We start from the raw sequence: 18579 nt of genomic DNA, 5'->3' as shown, positions 1-18579 counted from the left end.
AGAAAATGATTTGTAGAGGGTATGCTTCGGTTTAGTAAGGGACAGCAAATGCTTAAGATGATTTATTGGAAAAATATACATTTTTGATTTATTCGGCAATATGTGGTCTTATTTTTCTTTATTCAGGCGTGTTTTGCTGTCTGAATATATTCGATTGCAGTTATCCCACATTTTATCTCACAAAAACAGATAGCAAAAAAATTACATAAATAGTGCTTAAACTTTCAATAAAACTTTAGTTCGTTGAGTTTAGAATGTTTCTTGTTTATACAAAAAATAAACATTTTATTAAAAAATAAAATTGATCCGCCAAATGGTGGGATTGAAAATGGATTTCTGTATCTTTCAATTTATTTTTGTTATTTTTAAGTTTTGTTTTAGCTTATGATGATTTATTGGAGATACATTTTTTATTTATTTGGCCATAATATGTGGTCTCTTTTATTAACGTGTATTTGAAGTCTGAATATATACGATGGCAGTCATCTCACTCACTACCTCGCAAAAAAAAAACATAGAAAAAATTACATAAATAGTGCTTAAACTTTCAATAAAACTTTAGTGCGTTTAGTGTAAAATGTTTATACAAAAAAAGAGAAACATTTTATTAAAAAATAAAATTGATATTGACTTACAGGTCCTGTTACCAAAACTAAACACGGCAATTAAAGCAAGTTCGTTAGGTAGTTATTTGTCCCGACACAGGCATGTCGTTATTGAGTGCATTGTCATTGCTGCCAACACCAATTGGGGACTACAGCGTTTCCAGTTTCTATTTGGATTGTTTTTGTTGACACAGATTTTTGGAGCCAAAGTAGAGTACACATTTGGAGGTTTAAACACTTTTTTGGTTAGTCCGCAAAATGGTGGGATTGAAAATTGATTTCTGTCTTTCAATTTATTTTTGTTATTTAAGTTTTGTTTTAGCTTATGATGATTTATTGAAGAGAAGTTTTTTATTAATTTGGCCATAATATGTGGTCTCTTTTATTAACGTGTATTTGAAGTCTGAATAATATAAGATGCCAGTCATCTCACTCTCTACGTCGCAAAAAAAACAGAAAAAATTACATAAATAGTTCTTAAACTTTCAATAAAACTTTAGTTCGTTGAGTTTAGAATGTTTCTTGTTTATACAAAATAGAAACATTTTATTAAAAAATAAAATTGATATTGACTTACAGGTCCTGTTACCAAACTAAACACGGCGATTAAAGCAAGTTCGTTAGGTAGTTATTTGTTCTCGACACAGGCATCTCGTTTTTGAGTGCATTGTCATTGCTGCCAACACCAATTGGGGACTACAGCGTTTCCAGTTTCTATTTGTATTGTTTTTGTTGACACAGATTTTTGGAGCCAAAATACAGTAGCATTTGGAGGTTTCAACATTTTTTGGTTAGTTCGCAAAATGGTGGGATTGAATATTTATTTCTGTATCATTGGATTTATTTTTGTCTATTGAGATAAATACGTTGATTTTGTTTTAATAAAAGTGAAAATTTCCTATCATTCTACAATGATGATACTGTACTACTATTTGATCTATTTATATATAGTCAAGTGTGTCAAGTGTATTAAACGGTCGTTTGGTATAAAATGCTATAAAAAATACCCTTATATTTACAAAATTCTCTCAACTCTACTTATTCTCTGACGACTGATTAGATATCAATGCCAAATCAAAATGTAACTGGTATTGGCCTTGTAACCCATTATAACTCTTCAGTGGAAATCCTTCATTTCCATCAAATTATTACCAGGCAATCCAATCATACATAGTATTATAGCAATCATCTTGATGACCCTTATTTGCAGACAAAATAATGAGTTTGTTTTCCGTTCAATTTCGCATAACGTAGCAGTTACTAGAATTCATCAAACGTTTTATTTAGTACGAAAACAAAGCCTATTCTAGGAATGTCTGGCCTGCTATCTTAAAATAGCTCTAACTTTGCTTGGCATATATATATATATCCACATCTATATGAGATTCAGTCTGAATCTAGTCTGTGTTTATTGGGCCACTTTGAACTTTGATGCTGTTGGCTTTGTGAAATGAAAATTGTCTTCAAAGATGTAGTAACAAAGTTCTTGTAATGTTGGATGTACATCATCATCCTCCGAGCCTTTTTCCCAAACTATGTTGGGGTCGGCTTCCAGTCTAACCGGATTCAGCTGAGTACCAGTGCTTTACAAGAAGCGACTGCCTATCTGACCTCCTCAACCCAGTTACCCGGGCAACCCGATACCCCTTGGTTAGACTGGTGTCAGACTTACTGGCTTCTGACTACCCGTAACGACTGCCAACGATGTTCAATGACAGCCGGGACCTACAGTTTAAAGTGCCATCCGAAACACAGTCATTGGTGTCTAAGATATACTTAGAAAGTACATACAAACTTAGAAAAGCTGCATTGGTACTTGCCTGACCTGGAATCGAACCCGCGCCCTCATACTCGAGAGGTTGGTTCTTTGCCCACTAGGCCACCACGACTTAATGTTGGATGTACAGTATAAGTAATTTTGGGGATCACTCAGTCGCAAAGTTGGACTGTGAGGAGGCATGTATAAATCTTAATTAAGACTTATCTTAATTCTTTGTGTCTATTCGAAATGCTTTTTCATTCATGTATGTTGTTTTGTAGTTATCGTAGACACGTCTACACGTAAATTTTACATGCATAAACAATCCACAACAACAAGGATAATATACAAATATCACCAAATATCAGAAATGTTGTTCAAAATATAATAAACGTACCTTTCTGTACCTTAACACGTTCGTGGACAGTAACGACCACAGGCGTCTAGATAGCTACAAATGATACGACAGTACGCCTGTCGACGTATCATTTTTTACTTGGATAAAATCAGTACGCCTCACGACGACTGATTTTTCATACTATCAGAAGGAACGGCATGTTGTACTGTCACCACAGGTATAATTACGACTTTTGTACTGTCACTGCATTATTTAAAAAAAAATGTCAAAGAAAGTACTTCCACGCACACATTCGTATTTTTATACTCCCCTCCCCACTCACACTACGCCCGTGAGCGTCGTGTTTACATACGATCAGTCGCGTACTGCGCCGCTGCGGTGATCCTGCGTGTTGCTACATGTTTTCGCGCGCAACTGTTGTTTAGAAAGTGAGTAGTTTGTTTTCAACGTAATTTTATTGTTTTATACATACTAAATATACTTATTCAAGTCTAGTTGCTTATGTCAATAACGTATTTATGTTGCTATTGTTTGTTGTGAACACGATTTTGTTGTAGGTACTAAATTTGTAACGGATATTTTTGCAGATGGCGTCTCGAGACTCGTTCGAAAAAGAACAAAAACGACTCCAAGACTTATTTGATGCAGCTTCTACCCCTGAATCGAGTCAAGACCCATTTGCTGATGATGGTGACTATGGATCTGATGATGAGTACTTACCATCCCGTGTTGAATCCACGAGTTCAGAGGACGAAACTCAAGCCTCAAAATCAAGACGCATACGACAGGTTACAGCTACTACATCATCTGGTGAGTCAATATCCTCTTTGTCTAGTGATGCAGATGATGATGCTGACAAATCATCATATAATATTGACTCGACCCTCGACGGAAATGGTGAAAATATTGAAGTCACACGAAATACTGATTGCCCTGTAGACCTAATACAAGAACCTGTCCCAGTGATAACTGATCTGCCTTTGAATGACGAAGAATACCCTAACCTGTCACCACTAGACCCCTCTGATCAGCTAAACTCTGTCAGTGTTGGTCCTAGAAGATCAAACACACCAATCAGAGAGGAATTATGGTCTCAGACGATAACTGATATACCCGATTTTCATTTTGATAACTCTCAATGTGGTATAACCGTGAATGTTGATAGCATGAACCAAGTAATTGACTTTTTCCATCTTGCATTCCCGCAAAGTGCCATCGAATATCTGGTAAACTGTACTAATAATTATGGAAACGCTCTATGCAACACGAATAGGCCTCATACCAGATATAGCCGCAAAATAGTATATCGTGAGACCACCTGTGAAGAAATGATGAAATTTCTTGGGATTACGCTTCTCAAAGGTCACATTAAATGTCCTAAACAAAGAAGTCTCTTTTCATTATCGGATGTACTATATTATCATCCCATATTTAGCTTTATAATGTCAGGACGACGATATGAGCAAATTTTGCGCTGCATCTGTGCATCGGAATTAGATGCTAAAGGAGAAAATAAGATTGCAAAATTCATTGATATGTTGACACTAAACTTTCGTAAAATTTACAATGCTGGTGAAGAGCTGTCGCTGGATGAGTCGCTTCTTCTGTTTCGAGGTCGATTGAGTTTTCGCCAGTACATCAAGTCGAAAAAAGCTCGCTACGGCATCAAATTCTATGAGCTTACTACTTACGATGGTTATGTGCTAAATGTAAAGATGTATTCGGGAAAGGAAGCGACAACATCAAATACAGGCGAATCTGAATCTAAGACAGAAAAACTTGTCATGAGGTTAATGCGTCCATACTTGCTACGTGGACATCATCTTTTCATGGACAATTTCTATAATTCTGTGAAATTATCACTGAAATTGCTTGACTTGAAAACTCATTCTACCGGTACCTTGCGTTCAAATCGTAAAGAAAATCCTAAGAATATTGCAAATAAAAAGGTGAAGAAAGGTGAGCACGTGTGGGCACGCAAGGGCAAGGTGTATGTTTCAAAGTGGAAGGACAAACGTCCAGTCTTGATGATTACCACTAAGGTTCATCCCTCTCTTGTTGAAGTGAGAAACAGATATGGCAAGACCAAATTGAAACCTGCAGAAGTTGATCTTTATAACCGACATATGTCCGGTGTAGATAGGTCCGATCAAATGGTATCCTACTACTCATGCCCTCGGAAAACAATAAGGTGGTATAAAAAGGTGCTGTTTCACTTCTTGGATATTGGAGTTTGGAATGCATACTTCTTATTCAAAAAATATAAGAAAAACAATGCCAACTCATATAATTACGTAAACTACCGAGAAGAATTGATTAAGGTAATGATTGGGATCAGTAATCTGAAAATAAAAGGAAGAGACATAATCAATAAAAACAGTATTCATGATAGCAGGCGTTTCCGACCCAGTACTTCATCTGCTCCTCAACCGGAAAATAGTTCTGTAACTGAAAATTTAATGAGTGGCCACTGGCCAGAGCAAGTACCATCTCGACCTGGAACAACGAAAAAGTTTGCCTTCCTAAAGTGCAAAGTTTGTAGTAAAAACAAAATTCGTAAAGAAACGAGCTATCGCTGTAAAGGGTGTCCAGATAAACCTCCATTATGCCCATCTTGCTTCGAAATTTACCATGAAAGTATAAGGACTGATGAATAAAGATTTCAGAATATTTTTTATTCATTATAATCTTATTGTTAGATGGATATGTAAGTTGTTTAGATTATAACAATAAAACTGATTTCAATGTAACTGGTTTTGATATCCAGGTTCCTAACGTACAAATTGTAAGACTGATATTATAATTATAATAATGTTAATTTTAAAAAGATTTGTTTTGCGTTTAGTTTATTTTCAGTTTGCAGTTTGTTTTGTTTGTTAATTACATAGAAGTAATAGGAAGTGATTATGTTGTTTCCTAAATAAAACTACGTTTTGATTAATTAAATCTTCTTTTTATTACCTTTCTATCATACACAACACTGACGCCTGAAGGCGTAAGTGCACCACGCATGCTTTTTTGCAACGTAAATATGACACTACGGGTATAAGCGTATACGCCTAAGACCGTACTGTCATATCCCTACGAAATAATAATATTCTATGTGACAGAACGCCTTACGACGTTTACGCCTACATCCGTTCTGTCACATCATATGGTTTTTTTAACCATGCGTTGTGACACTACGCCCGTGGGCAATGTATGAAAAAAAGTAGTGTCTCAGTAGCTGCAACCTATGAGATAGTACTGTCCACGAACGTGTTAAATAATAAACGTTTCACATCTATAAAAGTAGAACACTTAAAAATTAACATGCTTTCTATTTACATAGGTAGTTTATTAAATTCCCCGATTACACATATTTTTAAGCTACCCTAATCCGGTTACCATGTTATTAGGAGCGCTGCCACATGCGAAGCCCAACAAATATAAGAACAAGTTGGCGTTAACGTAATGCCTTCTATTCGTTTCCGTTCAATCGACCTACATTTGTACCACGGTCCACTGCCTATCCTAGAAAAATAACCTTGAAGAAAACATTATTTATCTATCGATGCGGAATTATTCATGCTTGGTCAACAGAATTTGTATTCACACTTAGTGCGCCAAAATTATCAAAGCCACTCGCAAACAAATGGGGTTCTATTCAAAATGTGCAAGGGTCCTACAAGCAAACATCCAATTTATCATTTACCTTCTTCTGTTTGCATTTGAGAACAATTTCCTTCGAAACATTCATAAAAACACCAAAAATCTTTCACACAGATCTCCAAAACTACTCACTTTTCGTCCAAAGCAATATCAAAAGCGATATTTAGCACTAAATAGTTCTTCAAAAGCTCCAAAGACTAAAATAAGTATAATTCTCGTCCAGTTACCTGTGTCATCTGATCCCGAGGTCCTGAACAGGCCTAAAACAGAATTTAATGATACTTTGTATAATGTTATAGCGATCGATATTTAATTTTGTTTTCCGCTTGAAACAACAGTTTTAGCGTTAGGCTAAAAATGAACCCTAATTTGCAAAAAGTAAAACACACATCATGAATTCCAAATATTGAAATTGAAACAAACAAATACTTTGCTATTGTTTATCATTTGATTGTTAAATAAAGCTATCGTGTGTTACAGTTTCGCCAAAAGTGGAATTAAATTATTTCATCGAACATTCCAGCATTTATCAAATGCAAATTTTCGTGTTCACTGAAGAGGAAATTTAAATCTTCATTAAATTCGCTCAGTTGAAGTTTCACTTGTGAATTCAAACAGTTGTTCGAAAATGATATCGTGATTATGCATCACCATTTAGTCTATGAGTGTAAAAGTTTAATTAATCTTTGAATGAATTTCAGATGATCTGTGGGACATCTACTTCAAACCATTCAATGAATTACATATTAGATCTATTCTTTTCTAACGTTCCATAAGAGTAGAAAATCTAATATAGCTAGAAGCAAGATGAAAATGAAGTTCAAGATACACATGAGATGAGAAAACAAAACACTAGATATTAACAGTCAACTAAAACCAAGAAGAAAATAAAAGAGTTAGTAAAATAAGTTCTATATACAAAGCTTGTAAAACACAAACAGTCGATCTGAAAAACGAGTCACCACAACTGTGGTTCAGGCAGTCAGATACTGCCGCTATAAAATTTTATTACTTTGAAAGCTAACAGTATAAAAACATCGAATAACGTATAAACTACCCATATCCTAACTATAAAGAATATACTGCTACTGTACTCTAGTCCATTATCCTTTCACACTTCAGTAATTTTATTGCAATCATAAGTAGTGAAACTTTATAAAAATGAGGGCTAGTATTTAACACCTAGGAAGCAATTTTCAAAGTCTGTAAGTTAACTCATATAATTGTCATCCACTTCGCTAGAGAATCGTAGAAATTTTCAATGAACTGAATTCCTTGTGTATTATGGAGCAAGTTCCTTGCTCTCGTTTCAATGAGGCTCATAAATAAGGTGCAATTTTACAGTAAGAGCATTTGTTACGAAATGAACTTACTGCAGAACCCTTTACAGCTTAAATACGGGACATAGTACGGGATAATTGGTTTTAAAAGTTCATAGTCGCGAACAATCCAGACGCTATCTAGAACAATATGAAAAGTTGAAGTTTTAACGTTTGACGCTAAGTGTTTTTGCTCTAATGCACCTTTTGGCGTATTGCCAAGTTTGCGCACAATGGGCGCAGATTTCTGTTATGTCCTAACTCGTGTAGCTTGTAGTGGATTTATTGCATATGTTGTCCGAACGAGGCTGTTGTACGTACATTGCCCATGTATGCGTTGACCGTCCATCAAATTCTCACCACCTGTGTTACTATATTGTTTCCTACACCGATTGACGTTCATTGTTGTTCGATTTGATTGTTGTAGTAGGTAAGTACCTATATTGAGTATTTCGTGAAGAACCAATAAATATTTATATTGGTATTTTATGGTAAAAACGTGTAGATATTTATGATATTTCAATCATTGTGCTGATATTGTTGTATTCATTGTGTGTGCTGGTACTTTGTTTTATTTGTTTCATGAAATCTATGAAACTTTAGATTTCAGAAAATATTTTTTATTCCAAAGCCGACGTAATGATTTCTGAATTTACTCGCACTGCTTCCAGTAAACATAATTGCGTGATTTCAAAGCTTCAAAATATGTTCTTACAAATAACGGTTTCCTTTCATATTTGTATAATATTCTACGCTACAAAATTTCTATTGAAAAGGAAAATATCATGAACGTAATTTGCTCCGGGAATTCATTACAAAATATGTCAAGACTCCGCTTCGAGTATCATAATCTGTTACCTTCCACTCTTATTCAAGCGGCAGTCAACGGTATCACAATTCTTACATACCGAAATAATTCAAGTACATTTTCAGAAAACATAATTCCATCTATTTGAACCACGTACGAGTACATAAAGTCACCAGTGTTGTTGTAATAAATATTTTTATTGCCCTTTGTCTCAGGCACTACCTCCTTCAGTATTTATTGAACCTATACTTTTATGTTCGATAAATTATATACGAATCACTTGAAAAGAGACACATAAAATGTGTTTACAAACCTGTGTAGTATGTACTTTGAATTTTCTTAAGACTTTAAGCAGCACATTCATATTTTTAACGCAATTTCTATTTTTAGTTTACAAAACAATATTATCTAGACACACGGCAGTGTGTCCGCCAAGTTCGAGCAAAAAAAGCGACACACCGGCCGTGGGTTATATTACACGAACCATTTCGGGCCAAATTCAACCCCCCTATAACTCAAAATCTATTTTATTTACGCATATCAAATTTCTAGTATCTGTTGAGACCCCCTCACTTATCTAAAATACAAAATTTCATTAATATACCTATTGTGGATCTTGAGATATTGACGTCAGAAAATCGCTATTTTTACTATACACTCACTGACTGACTGACTGACTCACTCATCAAAAACCTAGACCACTTCCAATGGTCGTATTGACTTGAAATTTGGCATAGAGGTAGGTCTTTATGTCAAGGTAAAGGAAAAAATCTGAAAATGGCCAAGTGTGAGTCGGTTTCAAAATAATGAAGGTGTAAATTTATACCCCTAAGGAACTAAAACGAACTAAAATCTATATTTATATAATATGTCTTCGAATGGTCGTACCGATCTGAAATTCGTTACAAAGGTTTGTATTTAGTCAAAGTAAAGTAAAAATCTGAAAACGGTCAAGTGTGAGTCACTTTCGAAAATAACGAATGTGTAACTTTGATCCACGAACATAATATATGATAACATGTCATGTCAGTCAGTTGGTAAATCTAGTCCATTTAGTTAATCTAGTTCATTTCTTTGTAAGAAGCATAGTGCATATTCAATAATCTGAAAGATAGTATAAATGAGACATTTCCTTAACTAACTCAATCATAAGAAAAAAATAAAATAAACAACCTTACAAAAATAAATGAAATCCCACCCAAAACAAAAATGTGAAAGACTGCCAAGTTCGATAATATGGGAATGCTTCGCCTATAAAAGGAGTGAGATCTGAATAAGTACCAAGTTCCATACACATGCCTCATTTAAAAATAGTTACTTTTTAATGATGTTACTTGGCAAGTTTTAATAGACAATTAAACACTTGATTCATTACGTTTAGTCGGTTTATAACAAGGTGTGTGAAAACTTGCAAAGTAACATCATTAAAAAGTAACCATTTTTAAATGAGACATGTGTATGGAACTTGGTACTTATTCAGATCTCACTCCTTTTATAGGCGAAGCATTCCCATATTATCGAACTTGGCAGTCTTTCACATTTTTGTTTTGGGTGGGATTCATGGCTAATAAAAAGCAAATCGATTCACTCGAAAAGCTGTTTCGTATATTTATAGGTATAACATTTATAAAAATAAGAGTGACATATAAAGAGATTTTTTCGATAAATAATGTCGTTGTTAATGAAATAAATCAGCCACCGTACACATGTTTCTTCAGAGTCAACTGAGAAAATAATTGCTGCGTTGAACAACCGAGACTGCATCACGTTGTAACAGTCAGCTTTAAGTTAATTGGCAAGAATTTTGATATTTCTGTTTATAATTGTGTGTAGAACACTCTTTTATCTGTACATGTAATTTATAAGAAACAGTCTAGAGCCTATTAATTTTATGTGTGGGCTCTCTTACTGCGCGATACTCAAATGAATATCATCGAGAAACGGTACGCTTCTTTAAATTTCACAGAAATACAGAGAATATTTTCTTCAAATTAAAGAAGTTTAATAACAGTCTTAAAACAGAAAACAGAAACAAAAATATAATAAACAAACTACAAAGAACTACAGCGTAACAATTAAAACAGTTTGTCACAAAAACAAAGTTACATAACTACGGGAAATTGTTTAATTGTTTCGCAATCACGGTGCCGTGCAAATGACAACCGCAGCAATCCTACAGGACAACTTAATGAAATTAATCATCACTTTTTTAACCTTTATAACTAATAAAATGTACCGTTTTAAGCAAGGTGTAGGTAGGTATGTTGCAACATAAAATAGGTACACGATTTTAGTTAGTTGTTTTGTGATAAGAAAAATATTAACTTTAAATGGGATCAGTATCACAGTAATAGACCCATTTGAAAATTAACCCGAAATTGTAATTAACACATGCACTATGCTTTTTAAATCTCTTCAATTTCTCATGTACATGTACTCTGTCACTGATAAAAATGAAAAATTATAAAAAGTAAAGTATTCCCTTTTAATATAATATGTAGGCACTGTCAGTTGATCAATGTGTAGATGGTACAAAAATGTTATTTAAAAAATATTAAGATTTTTCATTTGAATTTTTTAGTTTTTTGACAGAGAGAGGAACATAGCAGGATTTTTTACTGAACTTATATTAATCATTTATTACTGTATTGAAATTTACTACAACATGGTATCACAATTAATTGCTAAACCAATCCATTAGCACTAGAAATCTGCGCTCAGATAAATGTTTTCTAAAAATCGTGAAAGCCACCCGACGCTTCAGGTTATAACGACAGAACGAGTATGATCACCCCGATGACTGACAGACGATTAATCTACCAGCCAATGGAGATGAAGTACTTTTACATCGATTAGAACGCGCCTTCCAATGTGTTTTTTTTTTAGAAAATTGCTGGGTTTTAACCATATTTTGTTAAACTAATAGGACTGTGTTTGGTTCTAATTTTAAATGATCTTTGTCATCTATATTTGTTTTGCACATAACATCGTGACCAATAGAAATCTAAGTATCCTACAAACATAGGCTTTTACTATAACTTCATCCTGCTTAAGTCGCTAAAATCAGACGAAAGGAAGGTACCTAATTCAATTCAATTACACACTACGTGACCTATAACGTGTCCGAATTTGCTAGTGATATGGTTTCCTAGTAGCTTACAGAATAAGAAACATTGATGAATACTGAACATGATTTGTTTACGTCTAGTTCATCTTACGTGATTACGTTACTTAAGTCTAAACTGACTAACAAGACGCAATTTATTTTATACAACATTGTATTTTCAAATCGTCCAGCTTCTAAGTCAGTATTAATTATGAGGTCTACTTTCCTCGCTGCCTCAGGCTTTCACATATTGAGTTTCCTAGTACTCTGAGAGTACTTTATGTAGCACACATTAGATGCTAGAACTAGTGGGTCAGATCAGAACTTGCTGCAGGAAGTTAGATAGGTAAAAGTTCGTTATAATTAAGTACTCCATTTCTGTAACGATTTAATAGTTTACAGGAGATTAAAGGTAGACTTTTTGTTGATAACCAATAAAATGAAAACAAGCATCAGATGCTTAATTTTGTGGCATAATTATTTTAATACATAAGTAATTATTCGCGAGCATTTTAACACTAGAATGAAGTAAAGTCATTTTCTTACTGAAAGAACAAAAGGGGTACCTTAGAAAACTTCTAAGACTAAATCAAATACTTTAACACCTCAGAAGTTCAAAAGAACGGGTTATTTGCCCTCGTATAAAACTCCTTTGATCATGAATACCTACTTAATTAGTTGAGAAACTTACAAACTGTGACTCATTGCTTTGTTAGATAAGTTGCAGTATTCGAACATTTAAATGCAAATATTATTCAACACAAGTCTTCTATGCAAACTAGAGAGCCTATAAAATATTGCGACTGGTAAAAAATTGCACTCGATTTTTCGATACCTCTAAGTTATAATCTTTGAGATTTATCGCATAGATTTCGTAAATCTTTGCATTATATTGAATTAAAAACATGTAAATATACATTTATCATGCCATGTGTGGCTTAGTGAGGCCAATGTATCATATTAGTGATATTAATAGTGTTTTTGCAAAAAATATTTCTTTCAAGTATTATAAATTGTTTTTCAAGAATTATTTTCTTGATAGAAATTGACCTTATCGTTCGCCTTTCACACGGTTTCATTAATCCTGAATCTGCTTTAATATGTTACCAAAATAAATCTTAATCAATCTTAGGTATTTGAAGGGTTTTTTGACATCGTCTTTTGTATTTTTTTTAATCATAACTTTTTATAACTTGTAGGTACATATAGCTCAGACGTTTTATTTACGTACTTTTAAATAGTTATCAAATATTTAATCATTCATAGTAATGAATGCAAATTCAAACAGTAATCAAATAAACCTGACACACTCACAACAGAACTTCTCACTTAAATTATTACAAGATATGGTAATATTAGTATGTTCTTGCAAAATTTCCAGCTGTAAATACGTATGTTTGGAGAGTAAAGTTTATACTAATGAACTATACTATTCAATGAAACATGTTGATAAAATACACTCTGAAAATCTCTTTAATAATATAACTTTAACATAAATTATCATAATCATAACCTTCAATTCGAATATAAATCCTCTCATCAAAAACTTTTCAATCAGATCAAACACGCATTACAAACAAAAATCGATTGCTTCCTATCCTAAAAGATTCTACCATGTCACTCAGTTTTCTTGTCACATTTTGTACTTAAAACTGGAGCATCGCGATCTCTTGGAAACCATTAATCATGTATAATATCGACGTTGGTAAGCAAGTCTTCATTACGTAAAGGGCTTCCACTCGGTTACCAATTAATGGGTACCTCGTTAACGACAGCTTTATGCAGCGCTAAAAGATACTTGAATGGAGGGGAATAAATACTCTTTACGATTTTGCGCTGTTTTTTTTTAAGTGATGACTTCTTTGTATAGTGGTACCGAATTTTTTTGACAGGTGACAGCACTGTCAACTGTAACAAAAAACGATCTGACCTCACGAACTATTTTGTTCTTGTTCTAATTTTAACTTCAGCTTTAATTATTGTTCTAATTGTAAATTGTTTTTTTTTTCTTTATTGTAATAATATTTTGATAAAATTGAATTTGGAATAGAATTTTAGTTCAAATCGTGTTCATACAGTTTATATGCAAAATTGAATGATTTATGAATAGAGCTCGCATTGTGTCCGGTATCGATGAATAGAATCTCTATGCTCTCAATTAACGAGCGTAATTACAACCTAAATCCTATATTCCTATTTAACAAAACAATCCAGCTATGCATTATATATTTTACCTACATCATATTATACATATATTAAGTATACCTATATAGCTATGAAACGTGGGACTGAATGTTACTGGACTAAGCAGAATAATTCCAAACTTCCAGTCTGATGCATACCAACTGATACATCCCTTTAATTAGGTACTCGATGTGTATTTCTCCAAACAGGAGATTTCTATGCAACGTCTAAGAGATTTAAATTCCACTGTGAGAGAAGAACTTTCCTGTGTCTTGTTTGGATACCTAAACTTTTAACCTGCATATATCTATCTATGTAATGCAACTTTTACTTAGGGAAGGGAATTCATGGCAAAAAAATTTCCCATTTCAATATGGGTAGAGACATTGAGGGTAAGAAACTCTTAGATTACCAAAACCCATCCGTATTCTTTCAAATGGCCTTTGCTTTCCAAGGCAGTAACTCTTTCAGACAATCCCGTCTCCAAACAAGGCACATTGAAGACCCATTGATTTTAAAATTCGAACGGCATCGGGTTATCAGTTGCAATTATTTACTTTAAAAACAAAACAGAATCGAGCTTGACTTTGTGATCGATTATAAATGTACCATTTTGTAACACACAGTTGTTCTATTTATTAGAATTACAGCTTAAAATAAAACGCATATATTACAACATTTTGACATAGCGAAAATGATTTATACTCGTACTATTAATACTCGCAACATGTCAGTTTGAATAAAAATTCTATCGTGATTTTTGGCAGTGCGTAAAATCAGCTTATCACGAGTAACATCGCTTTTTACTTTGCAGTTTTAATATATAATTTTTTGTTGAATAGTTTCTACTTTATTCCTAGTGTACAGCCTATTTGGAAGCTAAATATTATAAAGCTGTGTTTAGTAAAAAACATTTCAATTTTAAACTTTATGTCCGTTTAATTTTAAACTGTGGAAAATTAATATCCCTTATTTGTTTTGCACAATATATTCATATAAAGACTGCATAGAAAATGCTTATTTCACAAATCTTCTAAATAAAATACAAACATCTGAATTTGGAACCTCCTTTTTTTGGAAGGTCGGTTAAAATTCTTCCCATCAAGACGTCTATTGTCACAATTTAACCACATTGCTCTTCACATTCTCTATATTATCTCCATCCCTAAGGCCTTAAAGCACAATTATAATACAGAACATTAGTGTCCACTTAGCTATAATCCGTCACAAGCTGTTAGCTCCGTCCTAGTAACAGCTAACGAAAGCGCTTTTTGAAGTGAAAATAGCGCTGTCTGGCAATTAAATTATGTTCGCTTTGGTCACTGCACTATCTTCATTCTTATTCCGACAGCGAAGTACATCAAATCTTTAACCCGCATTGAGCTAGCGTGGTGATTACTGCTCAATCCTTTCTGAGTGAGAGGAGGCCTGTGCCCAGCAGTGGAATGATAAAAAAAGAACCTGATGATGATGAAGTAAATCTGCTGAACATGAGTTCTTAAATTCAATGTCCAAAAAAAACACTACGTCGTTTTCATGTTTTAATTAATTTTGATTTAATTATATACTACGGGTTTTGTTTACTCTACTCGGTTTACTATACCCGCCTATAAACCACGCAAACAGCTTTTGACGATATGTCTCATAAAGTTATTTTGGATTACGAAATGTGAGGTGATAAAATAGATTTGAATTTTGTTCCAAGGATATTATTGAACGTTTGTCCGATGTATTGGGAACATATTTGGCATTCAAAACAGATGTAGCCAAACAAGTACAGGAATACATTCTTATGAATTATCTCTTCCATTTCTAGGATATATTTTTGAAAACCATATCTTTCTGTAGTGTCACATTTGTTTTTTTTTTCGTTGGGTAACGGGACTAGGGCTTCCAATCCCGCAATACCGAGATCTCGGTATTCCGGGATCCCGCATCATTTTTTAGCCCCGAGCGCTGCGGGATTACGTGTGCGGGATCCCGCTCGATTTGCGGGACTGTAAAGAAACAAGCGCACGACCATTTACGACCATTTTCTTCGCAAATATTTCCAATTGAATGATAAAAAAATATGAAGAAACTAAATGAAGAAACTAAAAATTATTTACCATTCAGCTGAAACTGTTTTTTTCTATTGTACTTGATTGTATTTTTAACCGACTTCCCAAAAAGGAGGAGGTTCCCCATTCGTCGGGATCATTTTTTTTTATCTATGTTCACCGATTACTCGGAGACGCCTGGACCGATTTGCAAAATTTTTTTTTATATATGATTGATTGTTCAGGTGGTCCCATAATTACCAGGTCAGGATCTGATGGTGGAAACCCTGAGAAATCGAAGGCAACTTTCGAAAATTGTAGGCATGCGCAGGGTAAAAACTTGACACTAAGGCGTATGTCTGATAACACTATGCAATGGTGAAGGTTTGGAGCTGACTTGATGATGGAGACCAGAGAAGGTCGAGGTAACTTGAACAGTGAATGTGTAAACTACCTCGTGTTTGGGTTTGTATTGTTCATATTGATGAGAACTTTCCACTTATGTAGGTAGTGACAACTATGCTTGTCACTGAAAAGCTAAAAATAAAAAACTTTTTACAAAAAATAAAAAACGATTTTTTTTTGCTTTTCAGGGTTTTTGGGAGTCGGTTTAATTGTTTGTAAAAAGTTTTTATATTTGATCTCAGTAATTGAAGTGTAATTTGATTGATCTCATTTAACGTCAATTAAAGTGAAATCACGTTGATTTAATTTGATTAATTTATTGTTTTATTTGCCTCACATAATATTTTTGATAATTATATGCGGGATCCCGCCAATACCGGGATCCCGCGGGATTTGAATTCCAACTCCCGCCAATACCGGGATCGAGCATGGGGTGCGGGATTGGAAGCCCTAAACGGGACTACATGGTTGCTACGTCGTAGCTGAAGACTGCTACGCTGCGTAGCAAAGCTACTACTAGCACTTACGATAGCTTTTATTACTGTACACATTATTCAAATTGCAGCAACTTTGACATAGTAGTTGTTACATTATAACTACCTACTTATTTTAATGCTCTCGTTTCACTGGCATATCTAGGAGATCTCTGTTAAAATTACCATAAATATTCAGTGTGGCATACCGACTAGCAATCGAATGCTTCCGATGATAGTCGTCACGTGTAACATTAGCATTGCTAATGCACGTCCAGTACGGAATTAATTACTACATTAGAAGCCTCATTTCTGACTACTAGAATGTACTACAGTATTGCGGAAAATGGACGGAAATAATAAGTTAGTCGGACTGAGAACTGTAATTTGGTAGACATACGTAAGTAGGTAGATTTTGACGTCTTGCTCAGAAAACTGGTATTTTTTTTTATATAGGTATATTTCTTCGTTCAGACTCTCTAACCTCGAAGAAAGGTAATCAAACTGTGATAACAATGTAAAAAGTAATTCATTCCGGCTATATTTAGCCACAGTTGAAAAGAAAATCTATCTAGGACAAAAATAACACAAAACTAACGAAATCACAATTTATACGTAAGACAAAATGTTGTTTACACCAATATTATCGTCTACTGAACACATAAATCTGTCAATTATATCCCCGTAGAAATAGTAGGTACATTTTTTTGCCAAGATGTGTAACGATAATAATCAGCTGCGAAAATCCTATCCTATAAAACATTTCGGATAAGACGTCCCGAAATACGTGGAAAGTCTTCCGCAAGATAGTAATGTTATCTCAGTATTTTTACGAAATAAATAACAATGGGTTTTACTGACTATATAATAAAAAGCAGATAAAAAGATTTTATAATTCAACCTTTTTTATTCGTATTTGAATTGACATCGTACTTTTATCATCAGGTACTTGTGAAATTATTGATATTGGAGTATTATTAATCAGTAATTTTATTGTTTTGGATCCTTAAATATCGGTTAGTTTAGCATACACAAGTCAAACTACTTTCTGTCTTATATTTTTAAGAAAGAAATAGTTTATGCTTACATAAAATCTTTTACACAAACCATATTTCCTGGTAAGCCAAAAATGATAAAACATTTTACCGTTCTGAAACCAAAATATTTTATATAAAAGTATAAAGTTGGATGCATACCTGCAAACCGGTTTTCGCAAATATACGAGACGGATTAAAAAAGTTGGTTTTACAAAGACAAAGTTAAATTATTTAGGTATTCAAATCCTCTTACAGCACAGGATAATGAGGATTTGTGTGTTGTAGAGGATAAATTGTATTTTATATGTAAATTCAATAGCTGGTCATATTGCTCAGCTATATGGGTATAAAACCTTTTTTACATTTAAAACAATAAATAGATTCAGAACCATTACAAGAACAATTTTGACCTCACAATAAACGTAAAACTTTGACCCAATCGGAACAAAGAAAGTAAATAATTAAGCCTTTAATATCCGAAATGAAACACTCACGAATGTACCAATGGCACCTTTTCTGCCGATTGCTTGTTTCTTATTTACATATTCCTACACGTAAAACGGAGAAATCCGATTCTGTCTTTTATAAAATGCACCTTAATTGGGTAAGCCTACTTTTACTCTGAAATCTGTACCAACTTTCATCGCTTTATTTTAATCAATAATTTTTAATTTACATACTTTGACCATAATAATCCTTTTTTTTTAAAGCGAGAACCTTGCACATTGAATGTTCTTCTACATGGCAAAAATGAGATTTGAAATCGAGTTACTCTATTTATTTTTCAGAATGCGTAAGAATTTGATTTCTTGTCAGGTTTCAATTGTTTTATTGG

At 33.7% G+C, this 18579-nt stretch overlaps 2 protein-coding genes across 4 annotated transcripts in view; one reads left to right on the top strand and one right to left on the bottom strand.

Moving 5' to 3' along the window:
• The window catches only part of LOC124636776 (small conductance calcium-activated potassium channel protein), a 255271-nt gene that overhangs the window by 106938 nt on the left and 129754 nt on the right, over positions 1-18579 (bottom strand). The window lies entirely within an intron of this gene.
• On the top strand, positions 3116-5663 carry LOC124636777 (piggyBac transposable element-derived protein 4-like). The gene is made up of 2 exons (XM_047172918.1): positions 3116-3150; positions 3310-5663. The coding sequence occupies exon 2, from the start codon at positions 3310-3312 to the stop codon at positions 5377-5379; it is 2070 nt and encodes a 689-aa protein (XP_047028874.1). The 5' UTR covers positions 3116-3150; the 3' UTR covers positions 5380-5663.

This window comes from Helicoverpa zea, chromosome 15 (assembly GCF_022581195.2).
Source record: "Helicoverpa zea isolate HzStark_Cry1AcR chromosome 15, ilHelZeax1.1, whole genome shotgun sequence".
NCBI classification, from domain to species: domain Eukaryota; kingdom Metazoa; phylum Arthropoda; class Insecta; order Lepidoptera; family Noctuidae; genus Helicoverpa; species Helicoverpa zea.
Note: the sequence above shows the minus strand (reverse complement) of the source record. Positions and strands in the feature narration are given on the sequence as shown.

Coding starts and splice junctions, on each gene's coding strand:
- LOC124636777 (XM_047172918.1), top strand. CDS start 3,310: ATGGCGTCTCGAGACTCGTTCGAAAAAGAACAAAAACGACTCCAAGAC.